At 43.6% G+C, this 25,338-nt stretch overlaps 3 protein-coding genes across 9 annotated transcripts in view; all 3 read right to left on the minus strand.

Annotated features, from left to right (window-relative positions):
• Positions 1 to 1,945: 1,945 nt before the first annotated feature.
• Positions 1,946 to 4,632, minus strand: cldn8 (claudin 8). Its single transcript, XM_010874031.4, has one exon. It carries the CDS (start codon positions 4,381 to 4,383, stop codon positions 3,628 to 3,630), a length of 756 nt encoding a protein of 251 aa, XP_010872333.1. The 5' UTR covers positions 4,384 to 4,632; the 3' UTR covers positions 1,946 to 3,627.
• A 2,921-nt stretch (positions 4,633 to 7,553) lies between these two features.
• Positions 7,554 to 8,816, minus strand: zgc:110333 (uncharacterized protein LOC550497 homolog). Its single transcript, XM_010874017.4, has one exon. It carries the CDS (start codon positions 8,704 to 8,706, stop codon positions 7,792 to 7,794), a length of 915 nt encoding a protein of 304 aa, XP_010872319.1. The 5' UTR covers positions 8,707 to 8,816; the 3' UTR covers positions 7,554 to 7,791.
• A 5,018-nt stretch (positions 8,817 to 13,834) lies between these two features.
• tiam1b (TIAM Rac1 associated GEF 1b) overlaps positions 13,835 to 25,338 on the minus strand; it is a 72,520-nt gene continuing 61,016 nt past the window's right edge. For 5 of the 7 annotated variants that reach the window (XM_034293636.1, XM_034293637.1, XM_010873961.3 and 2 more), the window contains 12 exons: positions 22,472 to 22,669; positions 21,679 to 21,747; positions 20,971 to 21,096; positions 20,671 to 20,779; positions 19,906 to 20,085; positions 18,921 to 19,039; positions 18,423 to 18,531; positions 17,863 to 17,921; positions 17,111 to 17,219; positions 16,797 to 16,884; positions 16,409 to 16,581; positions 13,835 to 16,156 (listed from right to left, as the gene is read on the minus strand). In XM_034293636.1, coding sequence (XP_034149527.1) covers positions 15,549 to 16,156; positions 16,409 to 16,581; positions 16,797 to 16,884; positions 17,111 to 17,219; positions 17,863 to 17,921; positions 18,423 to 18,531; positions 18,921 to 19,039; positions 19,906 to 20,085; positions 20,671 to 20,779; positions 20,971 to 21,096; positions 21,679 to 21,747; positions 22,472 to 22,669 — 1,947 coding nt within the window. In that variant the 3' untranslated portion in view covers positions 13,835 to 15,548. Of the gene's footprint in view, positions 16,157 to 16,408; positions 16,582 to 16,796; positions 16,885 to 17,110; positions 17,220 to 17,862; positions 17,922 to 18,422; positions 18,532 to 18,920; positions 19,040 to 19,905; positions 20,086 to 20,670; positions 20,780 to 20,970; positions 21,097 to 21,678; positions 21,748 to 22,471; positions 22,670 to 22,779; positions 22,892 to 25,338 lie in introns of those variants that run through there. The other 2 variants (XM_029121833.2, XM_029121837.2) reach the window with 2 other exon arrangements.

Genomic DNA, 25,338 nt, shown 5'->3' on the forward strand with positions numbered 1-25,338 from the left:
AGATCCATTGTTATAGAGTTAAAAATAGTTACAAAAAAGTCTGATGGCAGTGTGTCGAGACAACATGTGGAAGCTTTAAGATGTCGAACTGTTTCTTCTAGGGCTTTTTGATCAATTGTATTAAATAGTGACATAACTACGTTATTTCTTGGTGATTGTAGTGACAGTACAGTGCCATTGTTTGATGGTCCAGAAACAAGCAAATTCATTACATTTCTCAATGGACAAAAGTTCTGCTTTAGGGGGTTTGTAAGCTTGTCGACCATGGCGAAGTGTGGGTATTGTTGATATTCTTGTTGGTCATTCCCTATAAATGTTGTTGTCTAGCCTTGCGTAAATCATAGTTGAAGCTACAAAGGCTTTGTTTATAGATGTCATAGTGGATTTGAAGTTTCTCTACTTACTTTCAGCTTTCCTACATTGTTTTTTCGGGTGCTTACCATCATGGTGGTTCTCCATGGGGTTTTCTGTTTGCTCATAGTTTTCTTTACCTTTATCGGTGCAACACGATCCATGACATTCAATATTTTGGCGTAAAAATTATCCAGGAGTACATCAACTGACTTTGCACTTATTGTTGGAGAGATAGCTATGGCCTCCATAAAGTGATTCCAACTCATCATGAAACCTTTGAATAGTGGAATCAAGGTGTGGCAAAAACATCCCAAGTGGCAAAAGCAAAATGGTGATCCCCATTTGCATCCCTGACACCATGATTTAGAGCAGTGTTTCCCAATCCTGGTCCTCGGGCCCCAAAAGGGTGCACGTTTTTGTTTTTGCCCAAGCACTCACACACCTGTTTTAAATGTTGCCATACCACTTACACACTTGAGTGACGTAATCAACCTGTCATCAAGTCTTTAAAGTTGAATCAGGTGTGTGATTGCAAAGGCAAAAACAAAAACAGGCACCCCTTTGGGTCCCGAGGACCAGGATTGGGAAACACTGATTTAGAGGCCTGCTCCCCATACACTCCCCATTGCATTGGCTCAGTTACAGGTACCCTCTCTCGCCACTAGAGGGAGCCAGTGAGCTCTTTCCTGACAACATAGCAGACAAAAAACATCTGTTAGTGAAGCCTCAACTTAAGGTGGGAATCAGGGCCTGATTGCTGCAGGCATTGACTCTCCAGGCCCAAAGTGGCGTTTAGGCACCGAAAAATGGAAATGTCTGATTTTGCATTTTCTTTTCTTCAACTAAACAAATTGACCTTTGAGCTGAAGTAGAGTTTCATAGACTGAAGTTAGTTGAGTTAATGTATTCAGTCCTCAGACAGAAATATATGTATTGTTTTGTTTTTGTTTTTGTTACATAAAAAACGTATTTACCTACAACAATCCAGAGTGAGCCAACGTACCCATGAAGTTTAGACGGTGTCATTTTATATTATAATCAACAATGCATGTTCTCAACATGGGTCTTGGAGGCTCGCTGAGGTTGTTTGAGAAGCACCGCCATTGTGGTACTCAATTTCAGTAATGGCCCTCCCTTTCAAATATTTAATAAATACAGTATCTCTCCCAAATAAATTCAATCATAAATATTCATTTTAGGGCTGGGTACAAGTTTTTCAACTTCAGGCATGTGCCCCCATTTCTGTGGCTGAAATCTCAGTCAGTGTCTAGCTTTCTCCACTGGGCTAGAAGCCGGAGAGTGATAGCAAGTCACTGCAGTCAGGTGAAAAACTTGCAGCTGACCGGTTAAATGAGGTCGAGGACTTCTCCCCACCAGAATCCCCCAGTTCAACAAATGGGCAAGACTCAGCCGGCCCAAAGTCCCATCAGTTTGAACATTTGGCAATGACTCCAGACCAGCCTGACAGGGCCGGAGGCTTGAGCAGAGGCAGTGGATGAGGGAGAGCGGACGGAGGTCCCATTGGCCCTGTACTCAGGCCACACGTGTCTGGTCCCTTCCGTTAAATAACACAAGCGACCAAGTGTGGTGATCGATATATCGTTTAATCAAAAATATGCATATCATACTTACATTGCTTCCTTCAAAATAATTTACTTTTATATACACAGTGGTATGAAACATTAAGACATTTTATTAGATTAGCTTCAAGGAAATGACAGAAATGTGCTGCGGGTGATAAGATAAATATGAAAATATTCTGACATGGCTTCAAGAGCCAAGAACGTCATTGAGTTGCCCAGCCAAAGCCTGTCTATAACCAGCTGAAAGGCTGATCAGAAATGTATTGAAATGAAACGACATTTAAATGTAGAGGACTTTTACTCTCTCCGAAGTGACATGCAAACCCCAACCCACTCCTGGTTATTTTCCCTCTGCTCTGTATGCTCTGTCGTCTTCTGTTCCACCCTGCTGCTTTGACACACACACCTTCACTAACCGGTCTTTACACAGGGTTATGTATTTGCTTTCACTCTGTCTGATCCTATGGGCCTGAGGCGGTCAGCACATCCCCACACACACAGTTGTGCCCCAAACGGGTTTGACCCAAATTGCAATTCTTGTCCCAACTTTGCAATAAACGTAATTCAAATAGTTCTCACTGGTCTGGGTACAAATGCAGGCACTATTTCATAATGTGTGAGGAGGGGCTTGTAGTCTGAATGTCAAGGATGTATTCTCCAAAGTGCCGAGATTTATACATTGAAAGTTAAATGCCAAATATTGAATGTGAATCACAGTGGATAAAAGTATCTGCTAGATGAATGTATCTGCTAAATGTAAAATGTGGACGTATAGATGTATTGAGGTGTAGCATTAACGTGTGCCCTTGTTGTGGATAAACAACACTGTGGTATTTCAGAATGGTACCAATGTACACAGGCAACAGGCGGGATCTAATAAAGGTAACCAGAGGAGTTAGTATGTAAACACGGCCAGTGCTGTGCCACTCCCAGAACACATTTGCCTGAATGTCTAGTGACTACATGCAGTCAACCGATACCTTAAAGTTAAAGTCTAACCAGATACCAATGAATTTGTGGAATAAAGCAAAGAATATCACAGTTGGACATGGCAACCTGTTCCCTTTGAAATACACCGCTTTTGACAAAAGCTATGGTGTCGTTTGGAAACGAACTTAACCAAACAATGTTTCCCGATATAAAATAACACATTTTGTATAATGTCAACATTGCCTAAAGGGGAATTATGGGTAACAATAATACACAACAACACCAACAAAACGTGTCAATCACTATAAACATCTGTGCTTACACCCCACCTGTGGTGACCATATAAAAAGGATTTAATTATTATAAACATGTTATTATATTTTAAATGCAGTATTATATTTTAAATGTAGTATTTAAAAAAAGCTTTCTAAAAATAAATCAGACACCTTATATCACAACTGGTAAGAATTATTGTCACAACTGAAATTAATTAGATCACTGCTGAAATTAATTAGATCACTGCTGAAAAGCATCACTGGTGAATCCTTATAATCCCCCAATTTCACGATTGTCTTCTTCAAATCCTCTCGTTTGCAAATTCACAATAAACATATTCACCCTCATATTCTGGTTTGGTATCACTTCATCTTTTTATTTTTTATAATTTCCGAAATGCCCTACCCACGTGAACCTAAGTCTCTCAGTAGCCATTGATCACCTGCAGTCACGAATGCTAGTCTTCCTCCCTCAGTCAGACGGCTCAAAGGTAGGCCATGGCGCTGTGTACAGACGGGTGCCTGGAGGGGTAGTGGTATGAGCCTGCGTAGTTGTAGTTTGTCGGCTGCCTCGGCTGTAACTGGTACTGCGGCAGATACTGTGGCTGAGGCGTGTAGGCTGTGTACTCGCTACCATTGTTCTTGGAGTACGCGTAGCCGTACTCCCTCTCATCCTTTTGGATGTTGCAGCAGCAGAACATGCAGCCCCCAGCAAACAGGAAGGCGGCGGAGACCCAGCCGATGTAGAGCGCCTCCCCAAGCTCCCGGCGCTGGGCGTCGATGAGCAGCGGGTTGTAGAAGTCGCGGATGATCACGTTGGCCGTCCAGGAGACCGGGATGAGGCAGCAGATGCACGCCGCAATGATGGTGCTGCCGGACACAATGAGCACCAGGCGCTTGGCCCGGTCGTTGTTCTGGATGCAGGCCGTGCACTGCAGCCCCACGATGGAGATCAGCAGGCCGACGCCCCCAAGGCCCACAGCACAGCACATCAAGCCCCTGGCAGCCTGCAGGTCGGGAGGCAGGTACAGCAGGGAGTCATACACCTTGCACTGCATCCTGATGTTGGCCTGCCGATAGCAGTTCATCCACAGGCCCTCCCAGCGGGTCTCCATGACGATGATGTTCTCCTGGATGAATGCGGTCACCTTCCACATGGGCATCCCAGTGGTGGCCGCTGTGCCGATCAGACCGACGAGGCTCAGCAACAAGGCGACGATCTCCAGAGTCGAATTGGCCATGATTCCACTCAGTCCTAGTCAACCTGCCTAGGCCCTGATAGTCCACAGGCTGGGAGTTGCTGACAAGGTCCTGGCAAATGTAAGATTTGAAATTACCACGGCCCCCGTCACCACTAGTGTTTACTGATCCACCCAGACAGTCCACAGGTGGAAGGGAGTCACAGTTGGTTTAGACTATGGTGAACGGCAGCTTTCCGTCTTCCTCTCCGGAGTTGTTTTGCATCCCAGTGGAAGATGAGAGACTCTGATAGGTCTTCGGCTGTACAGGTGATAGGTGTGCACCTGGACAGCCACCTCCCCCTGGTCAAGACAGGTGAATGAAAGGGGAGGGGACTGTTGCTAGGGAAAAAATCCCTGGGGATAAGAGGTGTTGTGCATATTTGTGTTTGTATGTGTGCACATGGATGGGAGTTTGTGGGGCAGGCTGGCTGTGTATTCACAGGGATCAGTTTAATCTCCTGATGGGATTGCTGCTTAACTGGACTTTGCTTTTAGAAGAACCCTGGGAAATGGAACTGATCTTTCTGATCTAGGGTTCTTAAGAGAAATTGTAAACTAACAGAATCTTGGATTGTTATCACACAAGATAAGAGGCTACTTCAAATTGTCTGCTGTATGTCTGAACCCTCCGTCTGTAAAGCATGTCATTTCTACTAGTAAATGGTTGCTAATGTTGTTGTTTGTCCCTTTTTACGCCTGTAGATCAAAATAATTGTCCCACATGCGAAATGTAGGGGTTAGTCTGACAAGAGAAGGACGTTACCGGCCTTTATTGTGAACAAATGATCGTCTTGGTAGTGTCCCTAATATAGAAATATTCATCTTGGTAGGTTCCCTAAATATAGTACTAATCATCTTGGTAGGGTCCCTAATTATAGAAATAATCATATTGGTAGTGTCCCTAAATATAGAACTAATCGTCTTGGTAGGGTCCCTAGATATAGTACTAATCATCTTGGTAGGGTCCCTAATTATAGAAATAATCATATTGGTAGTGTCCCTAAATATAGAACTAATCGTCTTGGTAGGGTCCCTAGATATAGTACTAATCGTCTGGGCCCCTAAATATAGAACTACTTGTCTTGGTAAGGTCCCTAAATATAGAACTAATCATCTTGGTAGGGTCCCTAAATACAGAAGTAATCCATCGATTGTCTGGGTAGCAACCCAAATATAAAAAAGCATAAATTACTTAATGAAACATGTACATATAAAGGAAATCAGTTAATTTCTGCTAAAATATAGTTGCTATGTTGTTTGTTGGAAACTGTGGTATCAGTGGGAACTCCTGCATAAATGCTGCCGTTTTCGCTTTTCGAAATGTAGTGAACGTTTAAGTTATGACTAGATGACCCAGTTACAGCGTGGCTTGAAAGTTTGTGAACACTACAGGGATGCTCATTATTTAACAAAAAAATATCAAATTAAACTCAAAATCCTTATCTAAAGTTAAGACATTCCAAATAAAGGAAACAAACAAATGTTATGGACACATTTTCATTATTTATTTAATTAAAGTGATCTATTTAACAATAATGTGTGCAAAACATATGTGAACCCCTTATGTGAATCCATTAAATGGATTATGGCACCTCCATTGTAATCAATAACCTGGAGTTGCCTTGTTAGAATACCATTTTCGGCCCAGCTTTAGCTCGAGTGATGGCCTGTTGAATTTTTGGTTCCAGAATCTCCTGGTTTACCTCAGAACCCATGATCTCATTCATGGTGTATAGTTGACCAGGTCCAGAGGATGAAAAGCAGCCCCAGATCTTGACACTCCCACCACCATGCTGGACTGATGGGAAGGTTTGCTGGTAGGCGGTATTGTGTTTCCGCCAAACATAGGGGTTTTGATTGTAACCACACATGCAAATTTTGTTCATCTGTCCAGAGAAGGGAATTCCAGAAACCTTTAGGTTTGTCTATGTGGTCTCTGGCAAAGTTATGATTGCCAGTTTGGTTCTTTTTCGACACCAGAGGCCTCTTCCCAGCAACCCTCCCATGACTGCCATTTGGATTAAGTGTTCTTATTGTAGATGAATGGACAGTATCCTGAGATGCAACAAAGGAGGTCTTCAAATCTCCAGATGTTATTTTTGGGTTGGCAATTTCCACACTCTTTTGCCTAATTGCTTAAAACTGTGTTTTACACTCTTGGTTATTTACTGTCAAAATGTATATGTGGTCAGTGTTTTGGTCTCAGACTGGTTAGTTGGAATAAAAGCCTGCTATCTCAGGTTTGACAAGTTTACAATTATAAATTGTTTGAAATTAATATATGTAATTATTGACTTGATAAATGAGCCATTTCATAAACTGCTTGAATTTACTGAATCCAAATTAAAATTTGACCTCAACTTGGTCTTCTTCCTCTAAAGCTCATGGTTTTGGGGTATAAGTCCATCTGGGAGTGCATCTGTGATTGTCTGTCTTTTGTCTGTATCCTGCTGCCTCAGGTTTGTAAATGTCTAATTCTTCTGCGATACTGATCTGATACTTTTGAGCTCCATAGTTTTGCATCATGGTTGTCATGTGTCATGTGTGCGTGAGTCAGTTTGCACCAGTCTGGTTTGGCCTGTTTGTTTCAGGTACCTTTCCACTGACAATGACTCTCTGTTGTCATTGGAAACCCAGCATTCCACTGAAGACAGGAACTGGCTGAGAAACACCAAGGCACTCTAGATCCATTAAGGAATTACTGGTTCTTGTAGATAAACCTGTAATATTGGTCATAATGGCTTTCCTTTTCACATTTGTGTTTACAAAATATTTTGATTAAGAGGAAGGAAAGTAATGAAAATAACAAAGTCAAATTATATCTTTATTGTGAACCACAATAAAACTTAATTTGGACTAGTGCTGTAAAAAAAACACTGACAAAAAACAAAAAAAAGATTCATACTATCAGACAATAGCCTAGTGCACTCATTGTTCTCAAATGAGCAGGCAAACTGAATAAATGGTTGGTTCATTATAGTAGACCATTGTGATTATATATTTGTACATTTATTTATCTTTCAACAATATTGGTGTTTATTGAGGAAGCCCCCTTAACCTAAAAAAATATTAGTGCACAATCGTTGACAGGACATATATACAATATTTTAACTGTACACAAAACTGTCAATTACTTTGAAACTCATACAAAACACCCACTCAATTCCACACCAGTCTGCTTAATTTTATTTTGTTCCTGAACAAAATATTCCGTGATTGGCCATTTCCTTCAGTCTGGACAATACAGTGTCTCTTACTCAACACACCAAAAGTGCAACATTGCTTGGATCCACAGACATAGAATTAATGATATCCTATTGATCAATACCAGTTCTGTTCTATTTATTCCATTTATGCTTGGATCCCAGCTGGCAGCAGGCAACAAAGTCTTTGTTGGTTTGAACTTGGTCAGTTGTACCGATTAGGAGCGTAGACCACAGACCCGTTTGGGGCTGCATAGTTAGGCTGGTAGGAGTAGTTGGGCTGGTAGGAGTAGTTGGGTTGGTAGGTGTATCCTGTTTCAAGCTGGTAGCTTGGTGCAGGCTGATAGATGTACCCGGGACCGTTAGGGTCATAGATCATCCTGTCCTCCTCGTCTCCTACCCGGGGTGCATGGCGACAGAGTAGGATGACTCCGGCCACAAACAGCAGAGCTGACGTCACCCAGCCGATGTAGAGCGCCTCCCCGAGCTCCCTGCGCTGGGCGTCGATGAGCAGGGGGTTGTAGAAGTCACGGATGATCACGTTGGCCGTCCACGAGACAGGGATGATGGTGGTAAGGCAGCCTAGGAGGAACAGACATCCCCCGGACACTAGGACAATGTGCTTTGTTCGCGGTCGCTGGTCCACCACCCTGGTACACTTCATCCCCACCGCAGAGACGATCATGGCGATGGCGGATATTGCCACAGAAGAACACATCAAACCCCTGGCAGCCTGCAGGTCCGGAGGCAGGTACAGCAGGGAGTCGTACACCTTGCACTGCATCCTGATGTTGGCCTGCCGAAAGCAATTCATCCACAGGCCCTCCCAGCGCGTCTCCATGACGATGATGTTCTCCTGGATGAACGCCGTCACCTTCCACATAGGCAGGCCGCAAACGGCGGAGACGCCGATCAGCCCGACGAATCCGAACACCAGGGCGATGATCTCACAGCAGATGGCCTCTGAGCGGGCCTTCTTCTCTGCTTTCTTCTTCTCTTCGTACACAGAGTCCATGTACGACTGGGCCGCTTTCTCGTCGTAGGCTGTGCCCACGTAGGATTGAGGCTGCTTCCCATAGACACTGTAGGCAGTACCAGTGCCCATGTAGGATTGTTCCATGCTGGCCGGCTGACGGTCACGGAATCAACCGAGGACTGGCGTTTGTCAGAGCTCTTCTCTCTCACGGCTGAACTGAGCAAAATGAGAGAAGAGATGCCAGGTGACGAGGTTATACTCTTTGTAAATTATGCTAACAATGCAATGCAACCCTACTGGTTCATCTGCTTCATGACATCAGATGAATGAAGGACACCGGAAACTCGAAAGTATGTAAAACGATGACACAAAACAAGGGATTTGAAAGCAAATGGGAACAGGTGGAACAGAATAACTTAATGTTGTGAGACATGAAGGAAGTAGTTACAGGATTTTGTGAATGTATCAAGAGTGATAACCCAAAGAAACTAACAGACCAAAACTTTATAAGTGTAGTTATCGTAACTGCAAGATTAAAACACCTGCACAGTAAAGTACCCTTGTGTTTTTTTCTCTTTACATAAGTAAGGGTCAAAGCTCAGGGTATAGTCAGGCTTCTCCATGATTAAACGCTAAATAGGTCTGTATTGAACTACCCACAAGCTGTATATGAAACGCCTAAACAGGCTCACCACAACAGTTTCCAGGGCAATAGGAAGCCAGGCTGAAGATACTGTAACATCCATGGAAACAGGATGTTCCTGGTTTCTAGTGACACCGCTCAGGTGGGCCCAATCACTCTACTAACATGTCTAGCTCAATAACATGAATCTGTTTACGCTGGTGAGAGGTAATTGTTTTCTCACAGGCGTCGGGGGTGTCTCTTAACGTGTGAACGGACACTGAAGGGTTGACAGGTGTGCAAGAGGACACGTGAGAAAGGGACCAGTTTCAGCTTTGAGGCCACTGCTGCCTCCTGCCAAGTGTCTCAGGTCCGTAGCCAACAGGACTCTTTTCCCCTTCACTGTTGACAAAGCAAACACTCTGTCTTACGTTTACAGTGGCGACTTACTGTAGTGAGTGTTTAAATGTTAGTATATTTCACTGTTAATCATCTATTGTTAAATCCAAATTCATCATTGAATTCGATATCGATTTGAATCCCTAACTTAGCTCATTGATTTAGAGTTGTACAGTTCATTTTTTTTAATAAACATAACACAGCTCTGGACATGTACAATACAAATGTACAATACAATTATTTTTCTTATTGAAAGTTCAAGTACAGAACACCAAAAAAAATTACGAAATCCACACCAAAGACATTAAAAACTGATTTTATGGCTGCATAATGGCTGTCAAAGGAACTTTCACCAAAATATTAACTCTGGTGTATAAAAAGTGTTTGGAGTTATATGTTATGGGGACATTTGGACAGAATAAATGCCACTCCTCTTGTTTGAATGTGAAGATATTCCAGGAAGGGTAACACCCTGGTGTTCTCTGATCTGCAGTAGAGTTAACGACAGTCATTCAATCTGTCATGAATGGCAACCCATTTCATTTACAGTGCACTACTTTTAAACCAGGACCTATAAAAAGCAATGCAATGTAGGGTGCCATTTTGGACATACACGTAATGAGGAGGACGCAGAGGGATGAGGGGGGAGGAGGCAGGGAGAGGATGAGTGGAGAAACTAGGAACAGAAACTAAAAACCAGCATGACCAGTTGGGTCAGTCTGAAACTGGTGTCACAGGGCCTTCAGAAGTAAACATGTCTGTCCTACAAAGGCTGACAACTGTTAACACAGCAACCAACCGTGACCAGGGGAGGTCCGATATTTAAAAGAAAACAGAAAGGCCACAGCTGTAACTTTGAAGCTTTGCTTTTACGCAGAACTTAAGATGTTTAGTAAACTCAAATAGTCCCTGGACATGGCCCACTACTAAGCTATACCTAGACTCACATTTTTCACATTGTTTCTTCATGAAAATTTAACACGGTCCAGTACGTTTTTCTTTTCTATTCTAGAATGTTTTTCTTGTCTTTTTCTACTTTTTCATCAATACTTTTTGCATCTTTCAAATTAAAGATTAAAGTCTAAATAGTTTAAATATTCTAAGATATTTCACATCATAACTAAGTACGGTTGCCAGGTCCGGTCAGTCAGTGGATGTAGATTGATCTGGTTCAAACCGGTTTGGAGTGTGTAGATTAATTACATTGATTGTCAGGGTTTTGTGGTTAAATTGAGTGGGCCACTTTTATATTATGCATAATTCTGTCTGTGTTTCTGATCCTTGAAGAATATAAATAGTAAATTACCTTACTGGGTTAATCCCAGCATCACAAGCCACAGTGAGTTAAATTTTTTATTTTTTTACAAAATGTCATGTCATTCTCATTCTCTGTATGTGTGTGTTTCTGACTTAACAATATAAACGCGAAAAAAAGTGTTTAGCAATTTTTGAAAACTGTATTGCTGTCTGGGATGCACCAATAGCACTTTTTCATTGTCGATACCAATGCCATTAAACTTTGAGCATCTACCAATACAGAGTATTGATCCAACGCTGCTATTTTTTCATTACGCACTTGCTGATCTTTTGGCATCCACATAGTTATTTCTTTGATTTGCAGTTGAATAAAATAAACAACATTTTATAATTTAATAAATCTTAGCTTATTCCACAAAGAAATCCTAAAATGGCCCAAACAATATTATTGGCACCTTCTAGAAGTAGAAATAATTTGATTCCCAGAAGGTGATTGAATTAAACTCACCGCTTTACTCTTGCTTTTTAACAATGTGATTTTCATTTGACAACCAAATGGTATCTTGTAGAACGCAGTCAGATGATCTAAACCAGTGTATTTGAATAAAAGCATGTTCTATAATGTGACCTTTCTTTATATTTATTTTTAAATATAGGTTTTTGTCAGAAACAGCATTGGGACAGATTTAAACTCCATGCCAAGGCCATGGTGTGCATCAGAAGCAGCAGTGTAGCTGCAAAAAAAATGATTGGATTTACAATAAATCTGAAATATATCAGAGCTAATGTAAGTTAGGTACTTCGGATCAGGTTTTAGTCTGTAGGCATATACTTTCTATCTTATGTAGAAGACGGCTTCTGTAGAGACAGCCCTCAGCGTCATCAGACTGTGGACAGACACTGCCCTCTGCTGTTTGTGAATTGTAGTATGTGCTTTTGGGGAGGCCAGTCTTGCAAATTTGGAGATCCAACTCGCCGGTAAATGCTGCATATGGTGGATCAACCTGAATTAAAATGCTTTTAAACGCTGCAATGCCGACAAATGTAAATACAACTGCTACATTTCCATTAACAATCGTTTACACGGTGTAAATACAATGTTCCCTTCCACCCAACCCTGTTTGTCTTCAAACTCTCCCATCTGTCACAAAAAGGATGTTTAATATGATTACTGTAGAGCCTTTTCCTAATGTGTACAATAAATGGACCCAGAGTCCCCAGCACACTATACATCAGGAACTTACATCCATTTAGGACCAGCTCTTATCTTGGCAGGGGGTGGCTGTGCTGGAGGTCTTTGAGGTATCCATGGCCAGGTTGTGAGTCACTTACAACCACCCACCCAGCCTGTCAACCACCCAACACTGCAGATCAGAAGTATGATGGAGTCTGGAAAGGCCTCTTCCCCTGATCTCTGGAACCAAGAGGGCCTTTGTCACAGGGGTATTCAGAGGTCAGACAGCGACAGGCCGTTTGTGTATATGTGCGCCAGACCGAGCTGCAGAGGAATGTATAATGAAGGAGATTGAAGAAAGGTCTTCAGGCTGACATATGGAGTGGCAGCTCAAGGAGTCTGGTTGAAATGTAGGGCAATACAAAACAGACAGTGCCATTCTGGACAGAGTCTGAGTGTCATTGGCTTCTGAAGGCACTGTGTAGACACATCAGAAAGGCCTGACTCTTACCTGCTGATGGAGTCCTACAGTGCCTGAGAGAGTTTGGGGGGGAGGGGGGCTGGAGAGCAGAGGCAAGAGAGCAGATGGAGGCGTGATAAGGTACGTCTGGATGAGATAACCGAGAGAGACAGAGAAAGGCTCAGAGAGAGAGAGACAGAGGAAGGCCCAGAGAGAGAGAGACAGAGAAAGGCCCAGAGAGAGAGAGACAGACACACAAACACAGAGAGGGTTTGTGCAAGACCACATTAGTCACATATTTACCTCAGTTAACAACTCATAAAGAATTTGAAATCAAACACTGATGAAGTTCCTTATCTGTAGCATAATACCACAATGTGAATAGCAGCAAGATCTGACCCGTTGTCATGAGGAAAAAACAATATTGTGAACCCAACCCATGTTCAAATCTTTATCTAGTATGTCATTCTCGCTTGTAATATTAGCAAATTTACTACAAATTAGCCTAATACCAATAAAAAATCCATAATCCATTAACCTTTTTGTGAAATGTTTACTTAATCAGTCTAGATTAACGTTTATTTAAAAATGTTTTTTAAATTGTGTTTTTATAGCTAAGTTATTTTCCACTTTTCCAGGTAATGCTATGAAACAAAATCCCTATTCCCAAGCACTTTAAATTGAAAATTGAGAGACAGATATTGACAAAGACCAAGGTAGAGAGAAAGAGGGCCCAGAGAGAGGGGGGACGCTCCAAAAGACAACGTTGGGGAGAACTGGACAGACCAGACGTGCGGTTGAAAGTTTTAGGTGACTGCTAAACATAGCCCCGATCTTAGCTGTTAGACAGCAGACTGGGAAAACCCTACCTTATTTTCACTGACCAGGCAAAATGTCTTCAGTGCACTAGGCCTCCCTTCCGCCTCGCTTGTGTCCCTCTGCTCGCCCTCTTTCCTCTTCAGACAGCTGACGCGTTTTCACGGCCCAGCTGTGAACCGGACCGTCACGCAGCCTCAGTTTGGTTATTACCAAGACCGGCTGGCCGTTTTGTCCCAGAAGCCCTGGAGACCAGACCTATTCTAACCCAAACCCAGGACACCCCACCTCCCCAGGTGACTGCCCTCAACCCCAGCTGCTGCTCAGGGGTCTTCAGTTAAAAAATGTTTAACTTATTTGCTCTAATTAGATCACCTAGAGAAATTAAGTCCTTATAATTTCCCTTTCACTTAGAAATTTTACCAAGCACTTCCAGAAATGTACATGGTCTCAGTGTCTAGCACCGATACTGTTCCCTACATCAGTTACACAGAGATCACTGGGTCCTCTAGAGTCTGAGGTTGGTGTGAAAGAAGGAAAATGCTAAGTAGGAAACCAATTTATTTGATATATCAATACATTGTTCTATTTACATAGATAGTCATAAAAATGACAGTCTTAGCACAATGGGCAGTTTCACGAGTATTATTATAGGATTTCTTCTTAAACATTTCTTTCCACTAGTTTAGACATCTCCATCTTGATTGCATCCAGCAAGTTTGGAATAAAGTTTTTGGGTCTGGTGGCAAAAATCATCAACACCAATTCACTAAAATAAATAAAAACATGGCTTTCAAAATGCATTATTGGTGGTAAACAACAGTGAACAACATTTCTAAACAGAAAAAAAAACAATGTATGAATGTATGTGACAAGATTTCCACAACAAAGAATGTGCACAAAGTGTTAATAATTATAGTAACAGACAGCCATATATATTTAGAAAATACATGGCTTTGACGTTACTGTGTGTGTGTGTGTGTGTATATATATTATCAGAAAAGATGGAATGAGGAGCAGTATATGTCCATGGTTGACAAAATGACAAGTAAAAATTAAAAGAGCTGAAAGACATTAAAAATGAAAAAATATAGCACAATTCAAGTAAAACAGGATATTGTTAAGTTAAAACACAGTTGAAACACCTTATCGTCTGTAAAGATTGGGATTTTAAAACATTATCAAACTAAATAGTCTTACTTAAAAGCTAGCTTGGGGTTGTAATCAGTAGTCAGATTTTGTTGTAAAAACTTTTGTCTGGTTGTACTAACAACTGTTTCTATTGGTCACATTAAGGTAGGTTATTTGTCATTTAATTCCAAAATGTTTTGCAACACACTAAACCTGTCTGATGAAATCCAACAAATTAATACACCCCAGTTTTTCGGTTTGCAACAAATGTGGTACAAATTATATACACAACCAAGAAGGTAAACTGCTCCAAATAGTATCTGTGTAGCTAGAATATGAATGTGACAACCTACAAGTACAGTAAACTTTGCAAGACTCGACTAGACTGTATGTCCTGGGCCATTATTTATTATTTCATCTCTTAAAGGACATTAAAATAATATACAGCCCTTCGTTATGATACAACTCAGTCTCTCAGACAAGGTTTCATGTCTTGACTTAACAAATATCCAAATTTGGCAAAAATAGGCAGGAACTTATAGTGCCCTGGGAATTTGCCCAATTGTGCAAACCACAGTATTGATTAGGCTCCATGATTGTACCATCTGTCAGTCCATCAGTCAGTCAGTCAGTCAGTCTCTCACAGCTTGAACGGCTTTCGCACAACTTCCAGTGGTTGACAGGACCCCTCAATGATGATTGGCTGACGGGACAAAACTCCTCCTCTCTCCGTATTCCAGTACTCCTCCCCAAGGCGAGGCATCAGCTTAGCACGCTGTTACACCAGACAGGGCATTCACCCGGACCAGCAAAGTAGGAGACGTCTTGAAGTAGCCCGTGAATATGTGTGCGCACATGCATTACTGGGGGACTGTTTCTGATTGGCTGAATGAGAGTCCACTGACCCTCCCCCGAAGCCCATTGGTCCCAAATGACACCCTGCTACATCGTGCCCTACTTTCAACCAGAGCCCTGTGGGCACCTATGTTGAAGGAAATGCACTCAATGAGAAGGGCGCCACTTGGAACGCAAAGTACGTGAAGCTCTGTCCAAGGCCGAGGCACACCGTCTGTAGCTTTCTGCTGGTCTGGTTCTCCATCCCTCCCTCCCTCCTTCTCTCTCTCTCTCTAGCTATGTTGCGTCTGAGCGTCTGAGACCACAGGACAGTCCTCCCTGCGTACCCAGATGTCCTCCCCCCCCTCTGGTGCCCCCTGGTCATCCACGCTCACCACAGCCAGGGTACATGATTTACCCAGGGCGGAGAGCCTCATCCCTGGGTTGGTGGCTCCATGGGGTTGGGGATGTTCAGGGCTCCCCCTCGGGCCCTCCTCCCCCAGGGACAGGGCCTTTACCGGGGCCTCCAGGCCTGTGGTGGGCGGGGCTTCAGGGGAGGGTCTTCTGACCGATTGGCAGAACTCGTCGTCGTCACTCAGGATGTCGGTCTCTTTCACGGCGTCTCCTCGCCCTTCAGCCGGCCGAGCCTCCTGCTCCCCCTCGTAGCGCTCCAGGTCAAACTGCTCCTCCACCCAGCGGTCTGTGTCTCCCGCCTGAACCTCCGCCTGTCCCTGCAGTTCCCCCGGTCCCCGTCTGTCCGCCTGCCCCTTGGGATCAGCGGGCGACAGCGGGGACAGAGGAGATTGCTGGTCCGGCTCGTTGTCGAAGACAATGTCAGTGTCAATTGTGAAACGGTTCCGCACCAGCTTTCTTCGACCCAGGGTTCTCGCCGGGTCCGACACTACACAGGAGGGAAGGAACACAGACTTCAAGGTTTCGGACGTGTTGAATTTAATAATTCATCTTTTCTTAGCCGAGATATTTCACAATAGCTGTGACAGTTTTTCTGGGAATGCTCTACTTTATAACGCTCTACTTTCTACTCCCACGAATGGTCAAGTCACATCTAGTACCCCAAATAGGGGTGCCATTGAGCACGGATGGATGACATCTAATCCCCGACACACTCCCTCACGCCAACGCCGGCACCCACCTGCTCTGTTCATGGCTGGCCTGGCACCTTTCAGGGCACAGAGGCGTTTGCCTCCAAAGGGGACGTACTGCTGGTTGGGAGGAAGAGACTCGGTCTTCATCAGCTGACGACGCTGCTTGTCTCTCAGGATGGAATGGACCGTCTTCAGGAAGTCTTTTTTACTGTCCACGGAACTGGACGAGACATGACGGGTTGGTCGAATGTAATTACTTCAGATTAATTAAACGTCACCAGAAGACAGGGTGAGGAACATTTCATCAGCAGCAACGGACAATAAAAACAAAGCCAGAGGATGACACACAGAATGGCGAGCTTATTCCATTCAGGCTGATGTGCTAATCCAACTGTCAAACCTGACAGGAAGTCAGCAGGAGTCGCCGAGACTCACCTGCAGCACAGGTGGAATATCCTCTCCGGCCGCCCTTCAGACTCAGACTTCACATGGACTATCTCACACACAGCAGAACCCTCTCCATCTGTGGGGAGCATGCACATGCACACACGCAGGGTTGTGACCTTGCAAACAGAACACTGCAGCTAATTTATCCATATATTTTTCTTTTTCTCAGAGAATTTATTTTTAAACTCTGAGTAGGACCTAAAAAATTGCTTAAAAATGTAAGTCGCTGAAGCATCTTGCCGAACAACAAATATAATGCAAGTGGAACGTGTATCTCCGGACTATCGGTGAAGGAACTGTACCTTGGTTATTATGGGCTCGGACTTGGAGTGTATCTGTGGAGATCATGTGACGGAAGCGGAATGGGTCCTTGTCTTCGAAGGAACCTGACGACACCCGATGGGAGCCAACCTGAGAGACACACAGAGTTAAGAAACACGTCATACAAATTTTGACAGACTGGGTTTGCATGAGACAGATACATACTGAACAGCATTGCAATAATGGACCAATGCACACTGCAATAACACACCTATACACACTGTAATAACACACCTATACACACTGTAATAACACACCTATACACACTGCAATAACACACCTATACACACTGCAATAACACACCTATACACACTGCAATAACTGACCTATACACACTGCAATAACTGACCTATACACACTGCAATAACACACCTATACACACTGCAATAACACACCTATACACACTGCAATAACACACCTATACACACTGCAATAACACACCTATACACACTGCAAAAACTGACCTATACACACTGCAAAAACTGACCTATACACACTGCAAAAACTGACCTATACACACTGCAAAAACTGACTTATACACACTGCAAAAACTGACCTATACACACTGCAATAACACACCTATACACACCGCAATAGCAGACCTATACACACTGCATGGGTAGCACCACTGATCAGACAATTAATTATACTTGTGAAGGAGGACATTAACAGGCCTCATTGGTGCTGCCCATGCAGAAGCCACAAAGGAACAGAAACAGATGTTGAAACTCACAATTTTTTTCTTCTGCTTGGAGCCTTCCTTACACACAAACACCACAGCTGTTTTGAAGACTGGAGCAAGAAGAAAATTACAAGAGAGTTAGTGAAAAGGCCACGCACAGCGACGACAAGAAACAACCTCACTATGCGCGTTATGCTTTTCCAATACACAAGGGCTTGTTTTCATTACGCTACATTGCCCGAGACGTATCGAAGAAGACAAGAGACTTATTTTTGTTGTGTAAACTGGCGTATATCGATAGCTCGAGACATTTTCGATCAAGGTTTCACTGAGGCACGCACACGTCGGCCAATTTTCCCTTCTATTGACGACCACAATTCTGCATGGTATGTCTTGAACACCCAGGGTAAATTTTAACGCTATGGAAATAATTACACCAACTAAGATAAGCATATCTAGGGTTTTTACTCTCTCTCGTAATGTAAGCCCTAAGCCTTACCATAGTACATTATGTTAATCGAGTTCCCAAATGGGCTGGGCTCAAATGAAGTGCTTTAAATGAGAATGGGAGAGCCATTCGGGCTCCATACCACGTCCTGCTCCTGACATACCGAAAGCAGCCAACTGTGGGTCTTTCTTCCACTTTCCCAGGGAGGACGGCGGGTTAATCCAAGCTACGCTGGTGTGCAGCAGCAAGTCACCCATCGACAGATCAGCAACCTGGAAAAATACAGCGTTCACCGATGTTACACCAGCAGCACAACACACCCAGTGTTTACACCACTGTTCTAACATGCTAGTTACACCAAGGCCATGGCACATTATTATAACAACATTGCCATACCTTACCACACCCTGAAAAACCCTTATTCCCTAAAACATACTCTGGGAAAGTCTTATAATACACCCAATTCCCTATAACACACTCTGAAAAAGTTTAAAACATAGCCTATTTCCCTTGTCAAAGATACTGTATAAAGAATAACACTATATTTGAACATGACACCCAGTAACTGCGATTCTCTAATACCACATTGGAAAGACAAGGTTAATTCACCATCACATCAACACATGTAAAGGCCGTAAAATACAACATGTCAACCACATACCTCTTTCTTGTCTCCGCTCTGTTCGGCTATTAGCTGGTCAAACACGGCTCCAAACTCCTCGTGGATCTTCTGCATCTCGTTGATGTGGCTGGCCACCTTGTTCATGGCCTTCATGGCAACTGGACAGGATTGGGAAGAGAAAATCACACTCAGTATATTGGCAGCATCAGAAGAACCTAAAGTGTAAATTAAGGCCCTATCAAATCTTTTTCACTTCCCTGAATCCATGTCTTGAATCTGTTTATTACAGGTTTCCATTTTACCAGGAGGTTTTATGGTTTTCACTCTCAAAACCACTTTCAAAAGAATATATAGAAATTCAAATTAGATGTTCTAAGCCTACAGTGATTTTATTTTTTTTTTTATTTATTTGACTCTCCTTTTCAATGAGAAGCCAAACTGGACGAGGACTAGGCAATACAACACAAACACACACAACATAAAAAACGTAAACAGTATGAAAACAAATTACCACCAAAGGAAACAACCATCAAATTACACCATATATCGCAAGATATAAGATATGCTTGGGAATTCATCAGGTTCACTGATAAGATAGCAGCTTGGTTCCTATGTTTTAAAGACGTGGGGTGACAGGAAAGTGTTATTTTCTAAGGGTGATCAGCGGGGCAGAAATGATATGAACTTAAGCTGAGGGATGAGTAGGTTTTAGGTTTAATAATACTTGAAGCCCATCAGGACGCAATTCATACTGGGAAGAATCAGATTTTCATTTTGTTGGGGTTAAAGCTACCCAATAATTAAAGTTCTAGCGTGAGAACTTTGTTTAGCCGTGTTTCTGTAGCACACATGATGGGAGAGCCTGCAGAGTAAACACCCACTGGGTTGATGGAAGTAGTTGCAGTTATGTAGATTTAATTTGAAGGCAGTAAAATGAGAATACGACAAGGGGGGTGTTGACCCCCCCCCCCCATGAACACACGCGCACGCGTGCGCACACACACACACCTCTCTTCCACCTTACCGTCCAGATGATAATGTTCTTCACTGTCAGGGTCGGTGAGAGAGTAGAGCTCCCTCAGCAGTAGGGGGTACTTCAGGACCCTCTGGATGGGTTTGATCAGGTAGGACTCCAGCGTGGAGGAGTGCTGCTGTCTAGGGTTCCTCTCATCCAGAAATGCCTTGAAATCTGCATCTGTCTTTGCTGGAAGCAGGAAAAAAGATCGAAAATACTTTCAGCGGAATTGATCCAAGAAGGGGAACTTTCATTCTTTGAAGCAACGAGGAGAGGTTTTCACAGCAGCACTTTTCACAGCAAGGAGGGAGCTGAACAATTCTGCTTATTAAGTAATCCTAACAATCAATTGGTAATTATCAAACCCTTGATTTACAGGGCTGAAATTTACCAACCCAGGACATCGTCCTTCAGCCATGCATAGGTCCCTCTGGGACCCATCTGGGCCCCACCCTGAGGGCCCCCCAAGTTAAGAACACTTTCCCAAGATACCTGCTACCATTAGTCCCCAATTTTCTCACTACTTTTGACCAGTGCCATAATGGGATGTAAGGCATTGTGGTTGTGTTACAGCCTGGCAAATGTACTGAAACACCTGGCCCTAACCCCACATGGCTCCAATGGAATGGAGCGCACTATGAAGGGAACAGGGTGTCCTTTGTGACATGGATCCCCTCTGCACTGCAGGCAGGAGGTATGAAACACCCACAGACGGGACAGGGAGGAATGCTCTACCTTGGACAAACACACTCAGGCTGTTTCTCTTTAACTCACCCTTCACCAGCACCTTGGGCACTTTAGTGTGACTGGCGCAGAACGCACTGTAGATCTTAAACCGGTCCGCGTAGTAGAGGAATGAGCCGCCCAGTGAGAAGAGGATTTTCTGAGACAAGGACGAGAGGAAGGCAAGAGGGGCTGGGTTACACAACGTGAATGGGAAAAGGCTGACCGTTAAAATGCCAGATGTTGCCCTGACATTCAGTTGACAGATTCCCGTCCTCGTTCCAGGCAACCTGTTATTTTGTCGCTCCAGGCAGGCTGTTATTTGGTTCCAGGCAGGCTTTTAATTTGTACCTTGAACTGGTCCACTCGCTCTAGCTTCTCCAGATCTGGAACCAATCTGGTACCATCTTCTAGGGTCTTGAGGAACTCCACCTGGAACTCCACCATCTCAGGCAGGTTCCCGATCAGAATGTCCAGCTGGAGCAGCGCCAAAGGAGGGAGGGAAATGTGATACTTCTCAAAATATCATTACCACTCAAGTGCTCTATTACAGTGAGGGAGTCGCCTCCCAAATGGCACCATATCCCCTATGTAGCACACTACTTTTTAACAGGGCACATGGGGAATAGATTGTGTGTTATGTGGGTCTAGGCCAGCGATGGTGTTGAGGGAAGGACATTTTATTATAGCAATAGACACATCTGTGTTCTATCAACATTGCACCGATCTCAGCCTCAGAGCCATTTCATTATCCTCTCTCGTTGAACCTTCTCATTGAACCTCTCTCTCTCCCTCTAATTGAACCTCTACTCTCTTTCCTTGCTTCCTTCTTTTACTCCAGCTCTCTCTCACCCCTCTCTCTTTTCCTCTCGCTCGTTCTCTCACACATCCTCCCACATAACACATCCTGTACATGGTTATGCAACAGCCACTCAAAGAAACCTGCTAATACAGAGATATTTAAAAGGTTGCCACATTACCCCTCCCCTTCCCACAGCTACATTACCCCTCCCCTTCCCACAGCTACATTACCCCTCCCCTTCCCACAGACTGTCATACCTCATCCTGAGTGAGGCAGGTCTCCTTCTGCAGTGGGGTTAAGAACCTCCCAATGAGACAGTTAAGATCCTACAACACAAAAGTGAACAACACTTGGTTAGAATGTTGGTCACAGACTTAAATACACACACATATACACATATATTACATAGATTTATATTTCAAAATATTCTATTTTCACAATTTACCAGGTAACTTGTCTAACACATTTACAGCAACAACCTGACAGCAGTTAAATGCCTTACAGAGGTAACCTTTTTATTACTAGTCAGATGCTCCTCCTGCCACGCTACCTTTGGCAATGACAATAAAAAAACTTTCACTGTTGTAATTGTGTTGGTAACCAGTTTATGACAGAATTAAGGCATCTTGGAAGTTTGTGGTACATGGCCAATAGATCGACATAGCCTTACGGCTTACATACATCAAGACTTCCAGCCAAACAGCATTCAGGATTCAAACATCCCAGTTGGTGATTTCTTAAACATGTCAACCAATCAGCATCCAGGATCCAATTTGCCTAGTCCCTAATATTTATTAGCTTTGACATCTTAGAGCATCAGCGTGACTCCGTTATAATACTGCTAATTTGTCTTGCTTTGACGCATTCTATAACTCAGTTATAACTCCGGTCCGGCCGCGTTTGTCTTGAATAATGTAATTAGGCAGTATTTCATTGTGTGTGCCAAGAGCACAGATGTGTGCCACAAAGTCCACCAGGGTGTACACACAAATCACACTAACCCGCCCCCCAACACACTACCCCCACCCCCCCCAACCCCCGGGTACTAACTTTGACATAGGTGCGCTCTGTCTCCACCAGCTCACAAATGACTTTGCGTAGCTTGTCGGCGTCTGAGAGCTGTCGTGTGGCGGCGCCCAGGGCGGGAGGGAAGGGAGAGTCCGGACTGGGGGATGAAGACGTCGCGGCGCCCTCCGAAGGATTCATGTCATGGAGACTGCGGCAGAAAGCTGCGACTTGCTCCGTGCTCTAAGGAAAGAGATGGATGAAGAGCAGAGAGAGAAGGGGAGAACGTTAGAGAGAGAGAGACGCGAAACATCGAGACCAGACACACAGAGAGGGAGGAAGGGAGAACAGACCGTTCAGTGAGACGACTTACACCTCAGTCAACGCAGGGAAAGATGATGAAGACCAGCAGAACTAAATAAACACGACTGAAGAATCTGTTCTCATCGGCCGACCTCCTCCTCCTCCTCTCTTTGGTACTCTCTCTCTCTCTCTCTCTCTCTCCTATTTCACTCTCTTTCCCTCACCTCCTCCTCTTGCTCTCTACCCCCCGTGATCAGTCTCTCCGAGCCAAGCAGAAGGAAGGAACGGTACAGATGGATGTCACTTTCTGTCAGTTCCTTTAACCACGAGCCGTCTGGCAATTAGCGACAACGCAGAGAAGACAGGAGAACAGTGAGGACGGCGCGAGGAGAGGGAGTGTAAAAAAAACTCCTTTGCACTCATTCTGTCTATTTTCAGCCTACCATAACGGCCGCTCTCTTCCACCCTTTGCCCATCTCTCATTCCCCTGTTGTCCTCCTACTGGTGGCTAAGCGAGGTAATCTCACTACATTCAGGGAATCAAAAACAAAAATAAGAGGTTTTGTCCAAATAGATATAGCACGTTGCCTAGGAGACCAGCACTGTTGATGTGTGTAGGTTGGTGTCTTTTTTTTTTTTTGGGCCTAAAGACACTGGCACTAAATAAAAAAATAATAATGGCATTGTGTTGCCGCAGGAATAAATATTGATTTTATAAAAATGGCACTAATGCGATTGATTCAGAATTATATCATTGTCCAAAATACCTGGAGATGCACAAGTCTAATTAAATTCACTTGCTGATAAATTCACATGCCAATAAATTCACATGCCAATAAATTCACATGCCGATAAGAACTTGAAACTGAAAGTGACCAGTAGCAAAACTCCCAATGGGCCCGGGTGAAAAGGGCCCCGGTCAAAAGTTGGGCACCAAATAGGACAACAGGGTTCCAGGGATCCAGGCTGTAGGGATCCACTTGTCTGTCCTGTCAGTGTAGCAGGAGAATGTTATGTGCCCTCGTCATCAACGGTTGGCACAGTCTTTAACTTCTGACCAGGATCCACAGGGGCAGGCAACTCCAGGCCTGGAGGGCAGCGACACCTTCTGGAGTTACCTGCCCTCATCTGGTGTCTCAGGTGTGAATCAGTGTGACAGGACGAGAAACAGGACCAAAGTAGTGCACTAAATGGGACACAGACAGAGTAGCAGATCCCTGAAGACCAACCCCGAGTGAGACTCTCTGCCATCTATTGAAGAGCTACTTGAGAGATAAAGACCTCTTCCATCAGCACTTCCCTGCTTCCACCTACTGCCTTCGCCAGGGCCGGCGGTCTCTGCTCAGATGTGGATGAAATGCCTCATTTGGAGATAAGTGCTGGCTGGCGGAGAAGGACACTTAGAAAAGAAAAGCTTCACACTCCGCGGCTGTGATTTCATTTAATAGATAGCAATGTTTTCACAGCCTTGCTGCCTCCAACGGGGGACTTATCTTTGAAATGCTTAATTGAAAAAAAATGTATGAACTCATTACTGTAAGTTATTCTGTATAAGAGCTTCTTCTAAATGAATAATGTAAAAGTTGTAGGGAACATGGGTTTAGCTCACAACATAATGACTGACATGTTAACAATGGCACATGATGCTACAACACAGCAGAACACTAGAATGTACAGAAAAAAACAACAATGTGTAAGCTTCACAGAAAATAACTATAGATCGATAGCTAGTACAGCAATAACTAGCCAGCTTGGGATTCTCCATCACAAAAGGTATAAATTAAGTTGTGACAAATAAAAGGAAAAACCAACATAGTGTCTCAGTAAGGTGTTAAGCTTCAATGCCCCTTGGCATGGATTCTCTGAGCCTCTGGAACTAACTGGATGGATGGAACACCGTTCTTCCTAAACATATTCCCTCATTTTATGTTTTGATGGTGGTGGTGGTGGAGAGGGCTGTCTAACACATCGGTCCACAATCTCCCATAGGTGTTCAACTGGGTTTGAGACCTGGCGACTAGGAAGGCCACAGCATATTCTTCACAACATTTTCTTACTCGTCTAACCATTCAGTGACCCCATATGCATTGTGGATGGGGACACGGTCATCCTGGAAGAAACTCAATAATGTCAGTTTCAGGTTTTTCCTTTAATTTGTCACTGTCTGCATTTGGAGACATCAGACATATGATGGTTATTAAAAGGTGACTCAAACAACCCCTTGTCTGACATTGTTACCTATGCTGACTTGCCAGTTAGCTACAGGAGCCAAAACAAAAGCATAATCCAAACATCAAAGTACCAATCCCAAATAGGAGTTAAACCATTTTCTAATTCTTTGGTTAATTTTCCTCCAGTTCAAAGCTCGAAAGTAGTCAAGTCACTTCAAAAATCTTCTTCCGGTCCAATGTAGGTGCATCGTACGTTAGCTTTCGTTACCATAGTTGAGTTGCAAACTGCCAAGCTTTCCAGTTAAGAGCTTTCCTCAGTCCTCTGTAATTTGATAGCTTGTTTGAAACGGATGTATTGTTTACCAATCTCTCTTTTTCTAGCCCTGTGGTTTCGCCATGATGGCAGGGACTGGCTAAATTGCTTGCTCTTTCGCGCCA

The sequence above is a fragment of the Esox lucius genome, chromosome 1 (assembly GCF_011004845.1).
Source record: "Esox lucius isolate fEsoLuc1 chromosome 1, fEsoLuc1.pri, whole genome shotgun sequence".
Taxonomy (NCBI): domain Eukaryota; kingdom Metazoa; phylum Chordata; class Actinopteri; order Esociformes; family Esocidae; genus Esox; species Esox lucius.